The following is a 22,113-nucleotide window of genomic DNA, read 5'->3' on the forward strand; positions in this document are numbered from 1 at the left end:
GCTGAAGAGGGCATGTTGCAAATTAGGCGATCTCCGGGCAGCCTGTCTCCTGGCGCAGGGTCCTTGGGCTGAAGCTTAAGGCGACGGGAGAGAAGGCAGGGTCCTTCTATGAGGCAGTCGCGCAGGCAGCGGCTGCGGGAAGCCGGTCACCGGGCGTCATGTATTACAAGTTTAGTGGCTTCACGCAGAAGCTGACGGGAACATGGGCTTCCAACGCTTATAGTCCGCAGGTACAGGTAGCTCCAGGCCGTCTCGGATAGAAGTGGCCGCCCGAGCTTCTGCGCCAGGCAGTCGTGGCGCCGGAGCCGGGTGGGATTTCTGCCTGCGGTTCGGTTTAGCTCGGCACCACCTTTCCCGGCGCCTCTCAGCATCTTGCCGCGGCCATAGAGGCTCCTAATTCTGTAGCTGTTTCTCCGGCGGGGCTGTTCCGGGGTGGAAGTTGGGCCTGGCACACAGCTGGGGCCAAGGTGACATCAGAGGTCGTTGCTTCTGGGACGTCGGGGTGGCTTGTCGGGTCGGCGTGGCCCAGAATGCGACCCAGCAGAGTCCGAAATTCGGTTTTGTCCTTTTTAAGGAGGTCTCGCCTTTGGTCTCGTCGGTGTTCCTTTGTAACCCGCCTCCCGCGTATCCCAAAAGCCTTTTCAAAGCTTGAGATTGGAGAGCTGGGTTGACAGTCCTGAGGGAAGCCATAGAGGCAGGAGAGGCTCTAGGATCAGAATTAAGAGACTTAAGGAGTTCTTTCAAATGTCCAGGTGAGCCTGGGCAGTGTAACGACCTCACGCTTCTCAGCTGACTGCTGTTGAGTCTAAAAAAGTATTCCGATTTCATTTAGATTTTGCCAGTTGGAGTTTGTCTCAGTTGTAGACTTTTTTCCCCTTACCTTTACTTATTTATTTTGAGAGAGAGATCGTGGGCAGAGAGAGAGAGAGAGAGAGAATCCCAAATAGGCTCCATACCATCAGCACAGCCCAACTCGGGGCTCGAATTCACAAACTGTTGAGATATGACTTGGGCTGAAATCAAGAGCTTAACCAACTGAGGCACCCAGGTGCCTCTCAATTGTAGACTCTTAATATCAGCTAACATCCTGGTTTTGCTGTTTAAGTTTTATGGCCCTTACCCGGTTACTTTATTGTGAGCTTAGTTTCATCTAGGGCACCTTTTGTACAGGTTAAATGAAGTGACTAGTAGTCTTTGGCAGGTGGTTGGTACTGGGTAAGTGATAGCTACTTTACCTCTAGAAGTTGAGTGTGAGATAGCATCGTTCCTTATCCTCATAGAGTAGGGTGGGAACCGTTGGTGAAGTATGCAGTTGGAAAACTGGATGGGAATAGTAAGGATCCCAGGTGGGGTGTAAAGAATGCTCTATTCTGTTACTTCCTCCTTTTTCTGGGGGACATGGTGGCTTGTCCAAGTGGGGAAGATGTTTAAGAGTAATTTCAGTCTAAGATTAGATGTGCTATTAATATTAGGGTGGGGGGGGAAGGGCAAGTTTTGGGGAGTGTGGAGTTCAGGAGGAAGTGCAGGTTTATAAATATTGAGCATGTGATGATGTCATGTCTGGTAGCAACTGGATTTATAAATATGAAGTTTAATAGGTCTGGGTGTCTTCAGCCCATAATTGGTAGAATCTGTGGTGGGGAGGAGATCATCCAGGGAGCATATAGGGAAGAAATTTGGGAAATGATTAGGCTACGGAAACACGAAGCGCAGGGTAGAGGAGGAAAATTTGTTAAAAAAAACAAAAAAGCCTGGGTGGCTCAGTTGGTTAAGTGTCCAACTTCCACTCATGTCATGGTCATGCTGTTGGAGCGCGCGCCCCCCCCCCCCCCTCGGGCTTTGTGCTGACAGCTAGCTCAGAGCCTGGAGCCTGCTTCAGGTTCTGTGTTTCCTTCTCTCTCTGCCCCTCCCCCGCTCTGTCTTTGTCTCTCTCTCTCAAAAATAAACATTTAGGGGAAAAAAACCCACAAAACCAAGATTAGAAGGGAAACCAGTGTGGTGTGTCACTGAAGCCAAATTGGTAATGAGAGGAAAGAAAAAGTTGTTGCTAGGGATTTGTTTATTTTGCAGATTACAGGAGAATAGTCCTTTCTATCATATTTGTTTAAATAAAAGACCCTAGTTTTCATGAACTGAACTTAAATGTTAGTTTAATGAGTTTTGACAAATGCATACACTGTAACCTCCAGCCCTGATAACGCATAGGACATTCCATGATCTCTAGGAAGTTTCCTTCCCTATTCAGACTTTATAAGTAGATTTGCTTGTTTTTGAATTTCATGGATGTGGAACCACATACTACTCTTCTGTAAGTTTTTTCTCCGTCGATACTTTTGTTTGTTCGTTTATTTATTTTTGAGACTGAGAGAGAGGTGTGAGCAGGGAAGGGGCAGAGAGAGGGAGTCAGAGAATCCAAAGCAGGTTCCAGATGCTGAGCTGCCAGCACAGAGCCTGATGTGGGGCTCCAACTCCCGAACCATGAGATCATGACCTGAGCTGAAGTCAAATGCTTACCCAACAGCCACCCAGGCACCCAGCATATATTGAAATTAGCTCTCAGAGGGGCGCCTGGGTGACTCAGTTGGTTAAGCATTCTGACTTCAGGTCATGATCTCACAGTCCATGGGTTCGAGCCCCGCGTCAGTCTCTATGCTGACGGTTCACAGCCGGGAGCCTGTCTTAAGATTCTGTGTCTCCCTCTCTCTCTCTGACCCTTTCCTCACGCACTCGCTTGCTCGCTCCCCCTCTCTCTCTGTCTCGCTCTCAAAAATAAATAAAACATTTAAAAAAATTAGCTCTCAGAGATTACCCTGAGATTAGCAGAGACTATTACCCTGAAATTTGTGTGGTACAGATAGAGCCTTCAGATTTCTAGCATCTCTTAAATTGTGTTTAAACTTCTTAGTCACTTAAGGATTTCCTCTTTTTCTTGATCTGTTTTTATTTGTTTGTTTTTAGAGAGAGCATGAGTGAGAGGGGGAGAGGGGCAGAGGGAGAGAAAGAGAATGTCCCAGGCAGGCTCCATGCTTCCTAGTCACTTAAGGATTTCTTTTTTTAATCTGTTTTTATTTTTTTATTAAAAAAATTTTTTTAAGGTTTCATTTTTGAGAGAGACAGAAGGTGAACAGGGAAGGGGCAGAGAGAGAGTGAGATACAGAATCTGAAGCTGAGCTGGCAGCACAGAGCCTGATGCGGGCTTGGAGCTCAAGAATTTCGAGATCATGGCCTGAGCTGAAGTTGGATGCTCAAGAATCCTCAGGCGCCCCTATTTATTTTTATTTATTTTTTTTTTAGAGAGAAAGAGGGGAAAGGGCGGGGAGAGAGAAAATATCCCAAGCAGGCTCCACGCTATTTGTAGAGCCCTGTGCTCCTCAAATCCCAGGACTCTGGGAGCCTGACCTGAACCCAAATCAAGAAAGAGCTCACCTGATTGAGCCACCCAAGCGCCCAAGAATTTAAGCTATGTTGAAAGAAGTGATGCTTTGTAGGCTTTATATGTAGATTGCAGAATGCTTGTGAGAGGCATAACCCCCAAACCAGGTGTTCTGGACTACTTTAGTTTTTCTTTTCTTGGAAACATTGACACTGTAAAATGTTTGTAACTTTCAGTATTATGTAAAGTGAATAAGCTAACATGCACTGAAAAACATGATATAGAGAAGCTAGTTTTTAACAATGGTACAGGTAGATGAAAAGTAATTGTAGTTTCCAGTGGTTGATTGAAACGCATTTTCCTTACCTTTCTGTGTCCAATGTCAAAATAAATTGAGGCTAATAAACACATGAAAAGGTGTTCAACATCATTAGTCATTAGAGAAATGCAAATCAAAACTTGAGTGAGCTATCCCTTCACACCTGCTAAAATCAGAAGACAGACAGCAGGTGTTAGTGAGACTGTGGAGATGCAGGAACCCTGCTGTATTGCTGGTGGGGATGTGAAGTGATTCAGCTGTAGCAGGATTCTTGCACAGAGTGGTGACACCAAGGCTCTTCTTTCCAGGAAGCAACTTTATTCTTGGCCAACACTGCTCAGTTGGGTTCATAATCAAAGAAATTAGCCCCCAAAGCTTTGTGGCACCGTTTTTCATATATTTTTTACTTTGTCTCTCTTGTATGGTAACACAAACATGTAGTCTGATTAAGTGGTCTCATGTTAACAAGGTCATGAGGGGTTGTCAACATTGCCTTCAGGTTTTTTTTTTCTTTCCTTAGGGAGGGGACCCTGCCACACAGACACTTTGGAAATAGCCTAGTAATTTCTTTAAAATCATCTTATTTTTTAATTTTTTAAAATGTTTTATTTATTTTTGATACAGAGAGACAGAGCATGGGAGGCGGGGTGGTGCAGGGAGAGAGACACAGAATCTGAAACAGGCTCCAGGCTCTGAGCTGTCAGCACAAAGCCCAATGCGGGGCTCAAACCCACAAACCTGAGATCATGACCTGAGCTGAAGCTGGAGGCTTAACCAACAGAGCCACCCAGGTGCCCCTAGCCTAGTAATTTCTTAAAAAGTAAACATTTTGGATTGCTTGGGTGGCTCATTCAGTTAGGCGTACGACTTTGGCTCAGGTCATGATATTGCAGTCATTGGGCTTGAGCCCGCATCCGGCACTGTGCTGACAACTCAGCCTGGAGCCTGCTTTGGATTCTGTGTCTCTTCTCTGCCCCTCCTCTGCTTGCGCTGTCTCTCTCAAAAATAAATACACATTAAAACAATTTTTTAAAGTGAAACATTTTTACCTTATGACCCAACAGTTCTCCTAATTAAGAGGGTAGGATGACCTTCTAGGTAAAGGGAACTGGAAGTAAAGGAGGTGGGGGCTGTGGGGAAGCACTGAGTAGTAAGTTTGGCTGTGGTAGTAGGTGGAGATAGGTCATGAAGGGTCTAGGATGGTAGGACTTAATTTTGTGAGAAACATACAGGATTTACAAAGCAACTTGATGCAGAAAGTTGTGGTAGAATCTTATCCAGAGGTTGGAACAAGGACATACTTCTCACCTTTAGTTTCATGAAGGTTTAGTATGGAGCAGCAAGTGTTATAACCAGAGCTGTGCTTCGAAAAGACAGTCTGCCTGGGAGAGACCAGTGCCAGGGATGCCTGTTATCCTCATAGAATGTTCTACCGAGTTATAGACTAGTTCAGGGTCTTCTGAGTGGGAGAAGAGGAACAGGTCTGGGAGATAAGGACTTAGTGACCAATGAGGGAGATCGGGGGGATGAGAAGGGAGGACTCCGAGATGACTGGGTAATGAGAGGAAGGTGGTGCTGTCCTTGGAAACAGGGAGCTCCTGAATAGATTTGTGAGAAACTGGGTGAATTTTGGACTTGCAGAGAATGACGTGTCCAGGAAACATGGAGGTGGTGATATCTAGCTGGCAGTTAGAATTTGAGTCACTGCAGATTGAAACTTGTTTCTAGTCCTAAATCAGAGATCAAGAGTTTTTAGGTTTCGGTCAGTTAAACAAACAAACAAGAAATTTTAATGTTTACTTTTGAGAGAGTGCACGAGCAGGGGAGGGGTAGAGAAAGGGAGACACAGAATCTGAAGCAGGATTCATCACAGAGCCCGACACGAGGTTCAAACTCATGGACCGCAAGATCATGACCTGAAGATGGACACTTAACTGACTGAGCCACCCAGGTGCCCCTAAAAATTAAAAAAAGGTGGTGGTGGGGGGTAATTCTCTTATTACTTCAAGGGGGGAAATATCAAGTTTACTTCTCTCTAAAAATTTGGGGCAAATAGGGGCCTTTGGCTGGCTCATTTGGTGGAGCTGGCTCTCTTGGATCTTGAGGTTGTAAGTTTGAGCCCTGTGTTGAGCGTAGAGATTACTTAAAATGTTAAAAAAAAAAATCATTTTGGAGCAATAAGGCTTCAACTACTAAATGGTTGTGGTTGAAGGTCTTAATTACAGGGGTAGTGATTGTGTGAATAGCTAAGAGGTTTGATACTAAAAAGCAAAACCTGTGATTTCCACTTGGTTTTCGGTCCACTATTTAAGGACTGTCTTCATTCACTAGTTTTCTTTTTGGGAGGTATGGGAGGCTCTGCCATCAAGTGCTGACTTGATTTACTTTGGTTCTGAAACACTCAAGTCTACATTGTTATGAAGCTACAGCTTATTTTTACTTTCAACAAATATTTGCTGAATGTGCTTTTTGCTTTGTTAAGTCTAGGGAAGAGCAGTGAACAAAACCTGCCCTCATGGGGCTTCCTTGCAGTAGGGGAGACATAGTAAACAAAGTAAAATACAGTATGCTAGGTGGTGATAAGTGCTGTGGAGGAAAAAAGAGGAGGGGTAACGGGGAGGACATGCAGTTTAAAAGGGTGGTAAAGAGAATATCTCACTGAGAAGGTGAGACATGGGCAAAGACCTGAAGGAGATAAGGGTGCCAGCCATGTGGATACCTAGAGAAGAGCATTCTAGGTAGAGAGATACCTGGGAGATTTAAGGGGCCTGTCTAGTGGGCTGGGGTAGAGAGAGGGGATGATGTAGGTGGTGAGATTTGAAGGCTGCATCTCATGTGGCCCTGGAAGCCAGTGTAGTCATTTTGGGTTTAGCTCAATAAGATAGGATGCTTTAGGGGAGTTTGAGCTAAGTAGTAACATCTCCTTAATGCTGCATTAAGAGTAGAATGCAGGGTAGCAAGTGTGGAAATGGAAGGAGGGTGATCTGTTAGGGTGTTATAAAGATCCAGGGGTTTGGGGGCACCTGGGTGGCTCAGTTGGTTGAGCCGTCGATGCTTGATATTGGCGCAGGTCATAATCCCTCTTTCTCTGCTCCTCCCTTGGTCATGTTCTCTCTAAACTTTAAAAAAATAAAAATAAAAAAAAATTTCAGGGGTTTGGACCAGAACATGGATTGGTGGAGATGGGTGAGAAGTGGTCAGATTCCGAATAGATTTTGAAGGTAGAGTCAAAAGGATTTACAATGTGTTTGCAGAATTAAGAATGATTCCAAGGATTTTGGCCAGAAAACCTGTTACCAGGATAGGGAGGCTCATAGTTCTGTTCTGGGACAGCTGCAACCCCGGAAGAGGCATATATGAAGGGATTTGCTTTAGATACCTTCCTGTAAATACAGCTTCTTGGTTAATTAAGGCCACTCTTGAGAACCCCAGTGTCAGTCCTGTCTAGCTGCATTGAAACACTGGAAACACTGACTGCTCTTAAATTGTTAGGTTTAATGACAGATGAATATCCATTCCTTTTAATGGTGGGTCTAGGACAGTTGAATTATTGATTGTATGGTATAATAAAAGTGTGTGGGTTTGAATCCCATCTTCTTTCTGGAATCTCTGAGCTTTGTTTTAATCATCTGTAACATAGGCTGATAATACCTTATTTACAGGGTTGATGTGAAGAGTAAATTTATTCATGAAAGTTCTGTAGGATTCTGAGAAGAAATGCTTATTAAATAAAAAAACAATAGAGAATTTTGTGATGTTAAAATATGCATATGAAGAAAGATTGGTTCATAGGATAAGGTAATGGGATTATAGGTAATTTTAAAATTCTATATTCCAACCTTTTACAGTATTCTAAAAGGAAATACGGAGTTATTTAAAACCATTCAGATGGTTGATACTCCTGTTTTCAGATACTGTTCATAAGATGCTGTAGTTCTGAATCATTTGATGAGTGAACAAACACTGAGCAGTTAGGTATAATCCCTTCAAAAAATGCTCTCACATTAGTCCTTTCAAAACAAGAATTTAATTTTAAACCATTTTTGGAGATGCTTTGTGTAAAGGCTTTTAAATTTTTGCATTCAAGGAGAAATCCTTATAGGAGAAAATACGAAGCTCACAGAATTAGAGAGTTATGTTAAAATTTTCAGTTCAAAGACTGATCCTTTTTAGCCTTCTTATCTCAGTCATTAAGGCCTCTCTTCCCATGTCTGAGTTCTTGTGAGTCTGAGTGTATTATATACTAAATTTAGACAAGTGGCTTACTCACCAAACTGTAAATGAATTGTTGCTTTTAAGCGGTAGTTGAGAGGGGCTGTGGGGAGAGGTAGTGGAATACTTAAAAACCCAAGGTGCCTGGGTGGCTCAGTTGGTTAAGCATCTGACTTTGGCTCAGGCCATGATCTCATGGTTTGTGAGTTTGGGCCCTGTGTTGGGCTTGTGCCGACAGTGTGGAGCCTGGAGTCTCCTTCAGAATCTGACTCACTCTCCCCCTCTCTCCCTCCCCCCCCACCTCTTTCTCGCCCTCCCTCTCTACCCCTCCCCCCCCCCACCCCCGCTCGCTCTTTCTCTGTCTCTCAAAAAAAATAATAAATGTTAAAAGGAAAATTAGGGGCCCCTGAGTGGCTCAGTAGGTTGAGCATCGACTTTGGTTTGGGTCCTGATCTTATGGTTTGTGAGTTCAGGCCCCGCGTTGGGCTTTGTGCTGACAGCCTGGAGCCTGCTTTGGATTCCGTGTCTCCCTCAATTTGCTCCTCCCTCGCTTGTGCTCTGCCTTCTGTCTCTGTCTCTCTCTGTGTCTCTCTCAAAAATATAAATAAACATTAAAAAATTTAAAAAAAAAGAAAATTAAAACCCCCCAAATCTCTGGAGTCTAGAGAGCCCTGAATTTTGGCGCTAGACTCCATCTTTTTTTGCTACATGATCTTAGGCAAGTTACCCTCTCTGATCTAGTTTTCTCCTCTATAAAATAGGAATAGTAACATCTTGGTAGGTTTGCTGGGAGGAGTAAATGAGATGATGCATGTGAAATGCTTGACAGGACGCTGGGCATGTACCAAGGGCTTAGTAGATAATCAGTGGCTCTTATTCCTTAATGTTAATCCCCATAATGGCAGAGATTTTATCTGTTGTATACTTCCAGTATAGAGTAAGTGTTCAGTAATATATGCTGAATGAGTGAATGCAGTGCAGATGATTCCCATTTGTGGGACTTTGTCAAGAAATAGAAACCAAGTTTACTTTTAGAGGGGGAAGTTTAATTGATGTATAATTGATTTACAATATTATATTAGTTTTAGGTGTATACAACATAGTGATTTCACAGTTATATAAATTACAAAATGCTCACCACAGTAATGTACTTACCATCTGTCACCTTACAAAGCTGTTACAGCATTATTGACTATATTCTGTATGCTGTACTTTTCATCCTCCTTGACTTTATCATTGGACATTTGTACCTCTTAATTTCCTTCGCCTTTTTCATCATCCGGCCCCCTCCCCTCTGGCAACCACCAGTTCTCTATATTTATGGGTCTGTATCTATTTTTTATTCATTTTTTAGATTCCACACTTAAGTGGAATAATAATGGTATTTGTCTTTTTCTGTCTGACTTATTTCATTTAGCATAATACCCTCATTCCTATCCAGGTTGTTAGCAATGGCAAGACCTCATTTTTTTTTCCTTTTATAGTTTACTGTCAACTTGGTTTCCATATAACACCCAATGCTCATCCCAACAAGTGCCCTCCTCCATGCCATCACCACAAGATGTCATTTTTATGGCTGAATATTATTCTACTTTGTACACACACACACACACACACACACACACACACACACACACACATGCCATCTATCAGTAAACACTTAGGTTGTTTTCATATCTTGGATATTGTAAATAATGCTGCAGTAAACAAAGGGTGCACGTATCTTTTTGAACTGACATTTTTATTTTCTTCAGGTAAATACTCAGAAATAGAATTACTGGTGTGAATCATATTTGTATTATATTTTTAATTTTTGGGGGAACTTCCATACTGTTTTCCATAATGACTACACCAAACTATCTCCATCAGCAGTGAATGAGGCTTATCTTTTCTTTACATCCTCACCGGTACTTGTTATTTCTTGTCTTTTTGATAACTTGCCAGTCTGAGTGGTGTGAGGTAATATCTCATTGTGGTTTTGATTTGCATTTCTTTGATAATAAGTGATATTGAACAACTTTTCATATGCCCGTTTGCCATCTGTAAGTCATCTTTGGAAAATGTGTGTTCAGGTCCTCTGTAAGTTTTTGGTATTGAGTTGTTTAAGTTCTTTATATATTTTGGATATTAACCCCTTTTTGAATGTATCATTTGCACATATCTTCTCCCATTCAGTAAGTTGCCTTTTTGTTTTGTTGGTTTCCTTCACTGTGCAAAAAGTTTTTAGTTTGATGTAGTCCCAGTTTATTTTTGCTTTTGTTCCCCTTACCTGAGGAGACAGATTCAGAAAAATATTGCTAAGGCTGATGTCCAAGAGATTACTGTGTATGTTTTCTTCTTAGGAGTTAAGACTTACATTTAGGCAAACCATGAGAGGCTCTTGAAGACTAAGAACAAACTGAGGGCTGATGGGGGAGTGGGAGAGGGGAAGGGGGTGATGGGCATGGAGGAGGGCACTTGTGGGGATGAGCACTGGGTGTTATATAGAAACCAACATGACAATAAACTATAAAGAAATAAAATAAAAATAAAAACATTAAAAAAGACATATTTAAGTTTTAATCCATTTTGAGTTTATTTTTGTGTATTGTGTAAGAAAAGTCCAGGTTTTGTTTTTGGTTTTTTTTTTTTTTGGTTGTCAAATGATCCTTTATTGAAATATTCACCTTTGTAGTTCTCAACTAGTAGGGCATTCTGCACCATTACTGATGTCATCTCTGATGTCATGAGGGTGGTGGCCATCAGCATTGCAGCTCACAGACAGGACAGTTTCAAAGATCACTTTAATGGATTCGGAGAGTTCTCTGACTAAAGACTTGTGCCGCATCTTTCAGGCAGTGTTGACAGACTTATCAAAAGTGATATTTCCACTCTGTTCAGTGGTTCTCTGCTGCTTTCTGTCTCATGGTGGTTCCTTGAGGTCTTCGACAATCAGAGCAGAGGCAAGGAGGTCCCGCTTTAATCTGGGTTTATCTGTTCTGAGTGGCCAGTTTCACTGTAATCCCTAGATCTTTTCATTCACCAGGTGCCTTTGCTATGTCATCACTGACCTTTTTCGGGAGTGCGACTCAGAGAGCGGATCTTCTGGGCCAGGGCAGACACGGCACCACCTTCCCCACCCGGTGCACCTCAGTACAGGACTTTGGTCTCATTAGGGTTGAACTTAGGTGGCATGGTGGAGGTGATGGTGTCAGATGAACCTGGATTTGGGATGATCAAAGACAGTTGCACCCTCATCTTCTCTAAGACAAAAGTCAAAAGCATTTTTTTTTAAGTTAGCTCTACGTCCAACTTGGGGCTTGAACTCCTGATCTTAGAATCAAGAGTCACATCCTCTGCCACTGAGCTAGTCAGGTGCCCTCAGTGTCATTCTTTTGCATGTAGCTGTCCAGTTTTACCAGCACTGTTAATGAAGAGACTGCATTTCCCCATTGTATAATTGTGTCTTCTTTGTTGTAGGGTTGACCATATAAGTGCGATTTTTATTTCTGGGCTCTCTGTTCGATTAATCTGATTTAGTGCTAGTACCCTACTGTTTTGATTACTGTAGCTTTTAATATATATTGAAACTTGGGATTGTGATAACTTTAGCTTTGTTCTTTCTCAAGATTGCCTTGGCTATTTGGGATCTTTTGTGATTCCATACACATTTTAGGATTGTTCTATGTCTGTGAAAAATCATACTGGTATTTTGATAGGGATTACATTAAATCTCTAGATTGCTTTGGGTAATGTGGGCATTTTAACAGTATGAATTCTTCCAGTTAATGAGCCTGGTATATTTTTCCATTTGTTTGTGTCTTCAGTTTCTTTCATCATTGTCTTAATAGTTTTAAAAGTACAAGTCTTTCACTTTCTTGGTTAGATTAATCCTTAGATATTTTATTCTTTTTGATGCAGTTGTAATTGGGATTGTTTCCTTAATCTCTTTCTGCTTCTTCATTATTAGTATATGTCAAAATGCCACAGGTTTCTTTATACTAATTTTGTATCTTGCAACCTTACTAAATTCATGTAATCATTTTTTGGTTGAACCTCTAGGGTTTTCTTCTCCTTTTTCTTTATTTATTTTTTTTATTTTTTAGAGAACATGAACAGGATAGAGAGGCAGAGGGTGAGAATCTTTAGCAGGGCTCAGTCCCACAACCCTGGGATCATGACTTCAGCAGAAATTGAGAGTCAGACGCCCAGCTGACTGAGCCATTCAGGTGCCCCTAGGGTTTTCTTATATTCAGTATCCTGTCAGCTGCAAATAGTAAAAGTGTTTACTTCTTCTTCCCAATTAGGATGTGTTTTATTTCTTTTTCTTATCTGATTACTGTGGCTAGGACTTCTAATACTGTGTTGAATAAAAGTGAAAGTGGACATCCTTGTCTTGTTCCTGATCTTAGAGGAAAAAAACTTTGTTTTCACCATTGAATATGATGTTAGCTATGGACTTCCTATATATGGTCTCATTATGTTGAGGTATGTTCCCTCTAAACCCACTTTGTTGAGGGTTTTTTTTTTTTTTATCATGAACGGGTGTTAAATTTTGTCCAATGTGTTTTCTCATCTGTTGAGGTTATCATGTGATTTTTATCCTTCATTTTGTTAATGTTGTGTATCACATTGATTTGTGGATATGAAACCAGTCTTGCATCCTGGAGTAAAAATCCCACTTGATCATGGTAAAGGATCTTTTTTTTTTTTAATTTTTAAAATGTTTTTTATTTATTTTTGAGAGAGAGAGAGCACGAGAGTGCGAGTGCAAGCAGGGAGGGACAGAGAGAGAGACACACACAGAATCTGAAGCAGGCTCCAGGCTCTGAGCTAGCTGTCAGCACAGAGCTCAACGCGGGGCTTGAACCCACAAACTGTGAGTTCATGACCTGAGCCGAAGCTGACTGAACCACCCAGGCGCCCCAAGGATCTTTTTAAATGTATTGTTGAATTTAGTTTGCTAATTTTGTTGAGTAGTTTTTGCATCTGTGTTCATCAGAGATACTGGCCTTTTATTTATTTATTTATTTATTTATTTTTAATTTTTTGGCTATCATTCTTTTATTTTAAATAGTTTATTGTCAAATTGGTTTCCATTACAACACCCAGTGCTCTTCCTCATAAGTGCCCTCCTCCTCCATCACCACCACCTCTTCGCGCCCCCCGCCCCCACTTTCCCTTCAACCCTCAATTCATTTTCAGCATTCAATAGTTTCTCAAGTTTTGCATCCCTCTCTCTCCCCAACTCTCTTTCCCTCTTCCCCTCCCCCTGGTCCTCCATTAGGTTTCTCCTGTTTTCCTGTTAGACCTATGAGTGCAAACATATGGTATCTGTCCTCCGCCTGACTTATTTCGCTTAGCATGACACCCTCGAGGTCCATCCACTTTCCTACAAATGGCCATATTTCATTCTTTCTCATTGCCATGTAGTACTCCATTGTGTATATATAGAGATACTGGCCTTTTATATAGGGTGTGTGTGTGTGTGTGTGTGTGTGTGTGTAATTATATGTATATTTGTATCATCTTTGGTTTTGTTGTCAGGGTAATGCTGGCTTTGTGGAATGAATTTGGAAGAGTTTCTTCCTCTTCTGTTTTTTGGAATCATTTGAGAAGGATAGGTGTTAACTCTTCTTTAAATATTTAGTAGAATTTACTTGTGAAGCATGTGGCCCTGGGCTTTTCTTTCTTGGGAGTTTTTAAAATTACAACTGCTCGTAATTGGTCTGCTCAGATTTTCTATTTCTTCCTGATTCAGTCTTGGAAGAATTGTATGTTTCTAGGAATTTATCCCTTTCTTCTAAGTTGTCCAACTTGTTGTCATGTCATTTTCATTAGTAGTGTCTTATAATCCTTTGTATTTCTGTGGTGTCAGTTGTAACTTCTGTTTGTGATGTGATTTTGTTTGAGATCTCACTTTTTTCTTGATAAGTCTGGCTAAAGATTTATCAATTTTGTTTATCTTTTTGAAGAACCAGCTCTTAGTTTCACATCTTTTTTTTAGTTCACATTTCACTTATTTCTACTTTAGTCTCTGTTTAACTTAGTTCTACTATAGTTGTTGTTTTCTTCTTTTTGCTGACTTTGGTCTTTGTTCTTTTTCTAGTTTATTTAGGTGTAAAGTTAAGATTGTTTGAGATTTTTCCTGTTTCTTGAGGTAGACCTGTATGGCTATAAGCTTCTTTCTTAGCACTGCTTTTGTTATGTCCCAAAGATTTTGAACACTGTTTCCATTTTCATTTCTCCATGAATCCTTAAATTTCCTTTTTGATTTCTTCTTTGACTTGTGGGTTGTTTAGGAGCATGTTGTTTAGCCTCCATGTGTTTGTGTTTTTTTCTAGTTGTTTTTTCCCTGTAACTGATTTCTGGTTTCATACTATTGTGATTAGAGAAGATGCTCTGTCTTATTAAATTAATTGAGACTTGTTTTGTGGCCTAATTAATATGTAATCTGTCCTAGAGAATGTTCCACGTGCACTTGAAAAGAATGTATATTCTGCTGTTTTGGGATTGAATATTCTATATATATCTGCTAGGTCTATCTGTTCTAATGTTGTTCAAAGCCATATTGATTTTTATGTCTGGATGCTTTATCCATTGATGTAAGTGAGTTGTTAAAGTCCCCTGCTGTTATTGTGTTACTGTCAATTTCTCCCTTTGTGCCTATTAATAATTTGCTTTGTATATTTAGGTGCCCCTGTGTTGGGTGCCTAGATAGATATTTACAGTTGTTATAACATCTTGTTGGATTAATCCCTTTTTATAATCCCTTTCTTTGTCTCTTGTTAGAGTTTTTGTTTTAAAAATTTTTTAATGTTATTTTTGAAAGAGAGCGCAAGCGAGCACATGAGTGGGGAAGGGGAAGAGATAGAGACATAGAATCTGAAGCAGGCTCCAGGTTCTGAGCTGTCAGCAAAACACCAGTGCAAGGGTAGAACTCACTAACTGCAAGATCGTGACCTGACCCAAAGTCGGACAGTTAACCAACTTAGCCACCCATGTGTCCCGTTACTGTCTTTGTTTTAAATCTACTTTGTCTTGACGTAAGTTTGCTATCCCAGCTTTCATTTTGCTTCCATTTATGTGGCGCATATATATATATATATATATATATATATATATATATATATATATCCCTTAACTTTTCAGTTTGTATGTGTCTTTAGGACTCAAAGAGCCTCTGGTAGGCAACACTAGATGGGTCTTATTTTTTATCCATTGAGTCACCTTTGTCTTTTGATTGGAGTATTTATTTAAACAATTTACATTTAAAGTAATAATTAACAGGTTTGTGCTTATTGCTAGCTATTTTGTCAATTGTTTTCTCATTGTTTTTGTAGGTTTTCTGTTTCTTCTGCTTGTTTTCTTCCCTTATAATTGAGGACTTTAGTGTTTTGCTTAGATTCCTTTCTTTTTATTCTTTGTCGATTTTTTATAGGTTTTTATGGGTTTTTACATCTTTTTATTATGAATCTCAATGAATTAAAAACATTTTTTAAATGTTTATTTTTGAGATAGAGTGCAAGCAGAGGAGGGGCAGAGGGAGAAAGGGAGACACAGATCTGAAGCAGGCTCCAGGCTCTAAGCTGTCAGCACAGAGCCTGATTAGGGGCTCGAACTCATGAACAGTGAGATCATGACCTGTTGGCACCACCCAGGCACACCCAGCAAATTTTTTAGATGTAATTGATTTTACTACTCTTGCCTTTTAACTTCCATACTAGTTTTATAAGTGATTGATTTACTGCCTTTATTATATGTTTGTTTTTACCAGCGAAATGTTTTTCTTTTCATAATTTTCTTTTAGTTATGGCCTTTTCCTTTCCACTTAAAGTTCCTTTAACAGTTTTTCTAAGGTTAGTTAAGTGGTGATGAACTTCTTTAACTGTTGTCTGGGGAATTCTTATTTGTCCTTCAGTTCTGAAGGATAATCTTGTCAGGTAGAGCATTCTTGGTTGTAGTTTTTTTTCCTTTCAATGCTTTGCATATATTGTACCGTTCCTTTTTAGTCTGCACTGTTTTTGCTGGAAAAATCAGCTGATAGCCTTATCTCTAGCTCCTTTTAAGATTCTGTATTTAATATTTGATGTTTTGTTATTGTGGCTTGGTACAGACCTTCTTAGGTCCATCTTGTTTGGGGCTTTCTCTGCTTCCTGAACCTAGAGGTCTGCTTTTCCCAGGTTAGAGAAGTTTTTAGCTGTTATTTCTTCAAATAAGTTTTCTGCCCCTTTCCCTCTGCCACTTCTGGGACCCCTATGATGTGAATATTAGTACACTTGACATTGTCCTGTGGGTTCCACTAACCTGTCCACATTTTTTCTTTTATTTATTTTTTAATGTTTGTATTTATTTTTGAGAGAGAATGAGTGGACGGGGGAGGGGAAAGGAACAGAGGGAGAGGGAGACACAGAATCTGAAGTGGGCTCCAGGCTGAGCTGTCAGGATAGAGCCTGATGCGGGGCTTTGAACTTGTGAACCAGGAGATCGTGACCTGAGCCAAAGTCAGGCACTCAATGGACTGAGCCACCCAGGTGCCCCATCCTCATTTTTTCTTATTTTTTCCTTTTACTGTTCAGCTTGGGTACTTTCTGTTACCCAGGCTTCCAGATTGCTGATCTGTTTATCTGTATCTTCTAATCTGCTGTTGATCCTTCTAGGGTGTTTTTCATTTCAATTACTGTATTCAACACTGATTAGTTTTTTCTTATTTCTTCATTGAGTTCACTTAAACTCTCCTCTCAATTCCAGTGAGCATCTTTATGAACGTTGCTTTGAACTCTATCAGGTCAATTGCTTATCTCTGTTTTTGTTCTTTTTCTAAAGTTTTGTTCTTTCCTTTGGAATGTATTTTTTTCTCATTTTGTTTGACTTTCTGTGTTTGTTACTATGAATTAGGTGAAACAGTTCTCTTCCCCAATCTTGAAGGGATGGTCTTGTGTAGGAATGTCCCTTGTGTAGACTGTGTGTGCCTGTTGGCTTTGTTTGGCTAGAGCTGTAGTGGGTGCAGGCTGAGGGCACACTCTGTGTGGGATGCTGGGAGCTGGGGTGAGTTCAGACCAGATGGCTCAGGAGTGCTTGGTTTCAGCACTGCCCTACTGGGACAGCAGGAGGTGGGGCAGGCCCGGCCCAGGCCCAGTTGTTCTCAGACTCTCTACCCTGGACCCCTCCCTAGTGGAATGGCTGGAGTTGGGGCAGGTATGGGCTGGGGTGCTCTGCATAGGAAGTGCCCTGGCTGGCTGGAGCTGAAGCAGATTCAGGCCGGGGGGTGTCCTGGGGTGCTTCTTGCTTGGGCCACCTTGGTGAGATAGCTAGGGCTGTAATTGGCGAGGGCTGGGGGAGCCTTGGTGGGACAGCTGGAGGTGAGGCAGGTGCGTGTGGTGGGGGACGCTGGAGCTGGTGTGTGGGCTATGGCCTGGGGCTAGAGGGTGCAGGCTGGCTAGAGGGTGCAGGCTGGCGAGAGCGCCTGCTGCCATCTGCACCATCACGGCAGAGAGGGGAGCATAACCAGTGCTGCTGGCTAGCACCTAACCGGAGAGCTCTAACTACTTACCATTTAGTAGTTGCTCTGGGGTTAGTAAATGGGTTTCCTTCACTTATAGTCTATTTGCCATTTATACTGTTGTGTGGGGTGTTTTTTGTTTTTTGTGGGTTTTTTTGGTCATGGCGCAGATTGGGCGAATCTGTGTGCAGGCCTTTCGGTGCTGTCCCTCCCCGCTGCACCTCCTCAGATCATGGTGGGATTCCTGTTGTTACCCCGGATCTCTGTCTCCTGTTGTTCTGTGTGGTCCCACTGTCCTTTGTTGTGTGGAAGCTGTTCAGCCAGCCTTCACTTCTTCTTCAGGAGGAGTTGCTCTCTGTGTAGGTGTAGATTTGCTGTGTTCCTGGGAGGAGGGAGTTCAGGGTCTTTCTGTGCTGCCACTTTGGACCAAAACCAAGTTTGCTTTATTACTTTTGTGTTGCCCTGTTGATCCTAATGCTTACCTGGTGGGAATATCTTTGAGGCGTTCAGTAAAGGATCTTTAGAGTAGGTCTCGTCAGCTGTAAGTATCAAGAACCAGGGGTCTGACAACTATGTTAATTTGAGCAAAGGGTTTCCTCCTTCATCTGTAAAATAGAAGAGGGTGGGCTTGAAATCTGCTTTCTAACTTTATATTTTTATTTTTTGTAATTAGAATTTAATATAGATGTAGATGTGATTGTGTTGGTTTGTAACTTTTCGCTCCTATCTTAATCTGTAGTTTATTTTAGAGAACCATCTTTATATATATGTGCTGCTGTAGATTTACCCCATCAGATAGAAAACCGGAGTTTCCCTTGGGTTCTTTTTTTTTAATAGCTTTATTGAGATATAACTCACATACCGTACATACGCTCATTTAACGTGTACAACACAGTGTTTTTTAGTGTATTAATAGACCATGTGCAGCCAGCACCACCTTAATTTTAGAGCATCTTCGTCCCCTCAAGAGGAAACATACACCCTGCAGTTATCCCCCCTTGCTGCTCATCCCCCGGCCCTACGCAACTGCCTCTCTACTTTGTTTTTGTAGGTTTTCTTATTCTGGACTTTCATAAGAATGGGATCATATAATCTGTGGTCTTCTGACTAGCTTCTTATACTTGCCATAGCCTGTGATGGTGTTTCCATTTTTCTTTCCCTTTAGGTTCTTTTTAAACCTGTTGGTCCTTCTATCCAAGTGGCTCCGGGAGTTACTCATAGCAAACCTGTGTTAACTCCCAAGTCTCATTCTGTTTATATTTATTGGATATAAATATTAGTGTTAGGCACATATTTATTATCTCTTGCTGTTTTTTTACTGGTAGATATTATTACTTTTGTATACATGACATGTCACAGATGAGAACAGCGAAGTTTCCTTAAGTTCTACTATATATGTTTTTTAACTTATGGGTTTATTAATAACTGGAAAGTTCAACTACTCTAATTTTTTTGTTTTCTGGTCCTGAAAGACCAGTCTCATCCCATTGCAGGCTCTTCCAGATTGAGCTGTTTCTTTACTGTGTGTCTGGAAAGTTCTGAAGTATACTCTGGGGTTAGAAATACTGTGTTAGTACATCAGTTCATCCAGAGAAGGAAAGGGACAGCCAGGTTCCTTTTGAAATGTAACCAAAAGTTCATACAGATTAAAAATGTTTTATTGATGGGGCGCCTGGGTGGCTCAGTTGGTTAAGCGTCCGACTTCAGCTCAGGTCATGATCTCACGGTACGAGGGTTCAAGCCCAACATTGGGGCCTGGAGCCTGCTTCGGATTCTCTGTCTCCCTCTCTCTCTGCCCATCCCCCATGCTCTGTCTCTCTCTGTCTCAATAATAAATAAAAATATTTCAAGAAATGTTTTATTGAGGGGCACCTGGGTGGCTCAGTCGGTTAAGCATCCAACTTCGGCTCAGGTCATGATCTCACAGTTCATGAGTTTGAGCCTTGCGTCGGGCTTTGTGCTGACAGCTCGGAGCCTGGAACCTGCTTCGGATTCTGTGTCTCCCTCTCTCTCTCTGCCCCTCCCCTGTTCACACTCTGTCTCAAAAATAAAACATTTTTAAAATTTTATATTTATTTATTGATTTGATAGGAAGGTAGACATAATAGGTATTTCTGGAAGCTCAGATTGGGCTTTTGTGATTGTTTGCTTATCTCTTCCTCAGCTCAAACCCCCAACTTAATGGCAGGGAATTCTTGATGGGATTTGCTGTGAGAAAGTGTTTTTGTTAAAAGTTTAAGGACTTTAAATCTTAAAATTAAAGGCCTTGTAATGCATTCTTGGAGAGCCTTTCCTTCCCTCTTGTGTGGTTGAATGATTGCATCCATGATTCCAGACAGCCTGTTTGTTGAAAGGCTGTTCATTTGCCCAGGCATGCTTTCAACTTGACATTTTCTTTTTTCCTACAGGGATTAAGGCCTGTGGTCTCCACAGAAGCACCGCCTATCATATTTGCCACACCCACCAAACTGAGCTCTGATTTTACTGCATATGATTATGCTGGGCAAAACAAAGTTCCTGAGCTGCAGAAGTTGTTCCAGGTGAGAGAAAATCCTAGAACAGACTCTAAAGAATGACTTGTTATTTTGGCAATGAGTTTTCTTCTAATTGTTTTTGCTTGCTTGATGTTAAAGTTCACTGAGCTGTTAGAAAAGGCTCTCTTGGGTTTGCTGATCTACAGAAAGAAGCTAGAATTGGATTTTAGAATATTATTAATGTTAATCTGCATACAGATAATTGAGAGGTAATTGGCCTAGCTGCATCTCCAGTGCTGCAGCAGTGAGTGTCTGTTAACTGCTGTTGCTAGAAGGTAGTTTTCCTATCCTCAGAAATACATGCAGATTCAGGACTGGCGTTGGGCACTTTTGGTCAGGTTAATCCCTTTTTATCTGATAAGTAAGACTTGATTGGGCCTTCAGAGTCTTGAATTATAGTGGGGGAGGGATTTTGGAGACTGTGCAAATAATGGATTAAACATTTTATGGAATCTTTCTTAAAGATTTTATTTATTATTTATTATTTTCTAAGTAGGCTTCAGGCCCATTGTGGGGTTTGAACTCAATGACCTTGAGATCAAGAGTTGCGTGCTCGGTAAACTGAGCCAGCCAGGTGCCCCTAGAGTCTTTTTTTTAAACAAGGGTTTACCAGCTTAACGGACAGAAGCTGAATACAACGTGGACTTGAGCCTACTAATTGACCTGGTCTGTGCAGACATCACTGAATAATGATCAGAAGTCATACTCAATGTGGAGCATGTCTTGTGCCTGTAGTCATTTAGCTGTGGATTCCTTTTGCCTTTAAAAGAAATCCACCAGTGCTACTGGCCTAGTTCAATAATACATGATAAATTCCTTAGACACATGGAATTTGTTGCATGCATGTTCCTGAGGCCCCATTTTGGAGAATGACTTTGGCCTTACAAGCTTTAGCTGCATATTTTAGAAGATGTACACCATTGTTTCAGTCAGGATTCTAGTGGATTAGGGTTTTTTCCCACTGCAGTGTGTTGATGGCTTAGTTATAAAGGCCTTTGTTCTTTATTAACCTAAACTGTAAAATCTTTTTATTAACCATGTGCTTGATAATTCTTGCTTTCCAGAAGTCCGACGGTGTGCCCATCCACCTGAAGCGAGGCCTGCCTGACCAAATGCTGTACCGGACCACCATGGCGCTGACAGTGGGAGGGACCATCTATTGCCTGATTGCTCTCTACATGGCTTCACAGCCCAAAAACAAATGAGTTAGGCTGCAGAGGACTGGTTTGCTTTTTGGCATAAACTCTTTGATTTTTCATTTTTCATTTTTCTGTAAACATTTTCTTTTTTACTTGAATAGTTTACTTAACATATTTCCAGAAAAATAGATATTAAGGCAATATTTTGGTTTGTTTATGAAATGCACATGGTCCATCAGAGCTCATTGGGTAGTTAAGACACTTGTTTAAAGAAATGCTGCAGCTCTTTGAGCTCCTGATTTCCCTGGAGGTTCAGGGTGAAGGTTGCACACAGGCTCATTAACAGCAGTCTGTGCTGAGGTCCTTAGGGACTGACAGTGGTATTTGTGAGCATGGGGTGCAGACGCCTTTCTGGATGTGGATGTGACTGAGGAAGGAAGACAGAAGCCAAGGCCAGGAGCGTGAAGCAGGAATGTGAGTTAGTAGACACCTTGGGGACTTTTCGCGATAAAATGTTAAGAACAGTTATTTGTAGCCTGCCTCTGTTCATCGGGCGGTTGGTTTCCAAGGGTTATTTGCCTCATCTCAGATCTTTAGTGAAATTTTATGTGTAATTGTTATGTATTTATTCCACCTTGGGAACAGAGAACACCTGTTTAGTGTTGTGCTTTAGACCAGTGTGTTTTATTAATGCACCGGTGATGCAGATTCTCCTTTACCTCTTCAAAATGTTATGGCTTTAAATTGTGATTTACTTTGAATGTGGAATAAATACATGAATGAAAAATCTAAATTTTGAAGTCCTTTTGAATGACCTTTCAGAATACTTTCAGAAAACCAGAGGCATCTTAAACCTGAGTCTAATTTCTTTTTTTTTAATTGGGCACCAGATAATCTTTACAAAATAATTTCTCAAAGTCAAGTAATAGGCCAATGGCATATTGATGGTTCCCATATGGTTCCTTGTGGGAAACCAGCTTGCCCCTTCATGACATGTGCCTGTAACACACGGGTCTTTAGACCTTAATTTCCTGCGCTGTCACAATTGGTAGACT

General features: G+C 41.2%; 1 protein-coding gene across 1 annotated transcript; it reads left to right on the plus strand.

The window, feature by feature from the left end:
• Positions 1-72: 72 nt before the first annotated feature.
• On the plus strand, positions 73-21,851 carry LOC115289106 (cytochrome c oxidase subunit 7A-related protein, mitochondrial). The gene is made up of 3 exons (XM_029936315.1): positions 73-230; positions 19,794-19,925; positions 20,984-21,851. The coding sequence occupies exons 1-3, from the start codon at positions 159-161 to the stop codon at positions 21,122-21,124; spliced, it is 345 nt and encodes a 114-aa protein (XP_029792175.1). The 5' UTR covers positions 73-158; the 3' UTR covers positions 21,125-21,851.
• Positions 21,852-22,113: the final 262 nt, after the last annotated feature.

Source organism: Suricata suricatta, chromosome 4 (genome assembly GCF_006229205.1).
Source record: "Suricata suricatta isolate VVHF042 chromosome 4, meerkat_22Aug2017_6uvM2_HiC, whole genome shotgun sequence".
NCBI classification, from domain to species: Eukaryota; Metazoa; Chordata; class Mammalia; order Carnivora; family Herpestidae; genus Suricata; species Suricata suricatta.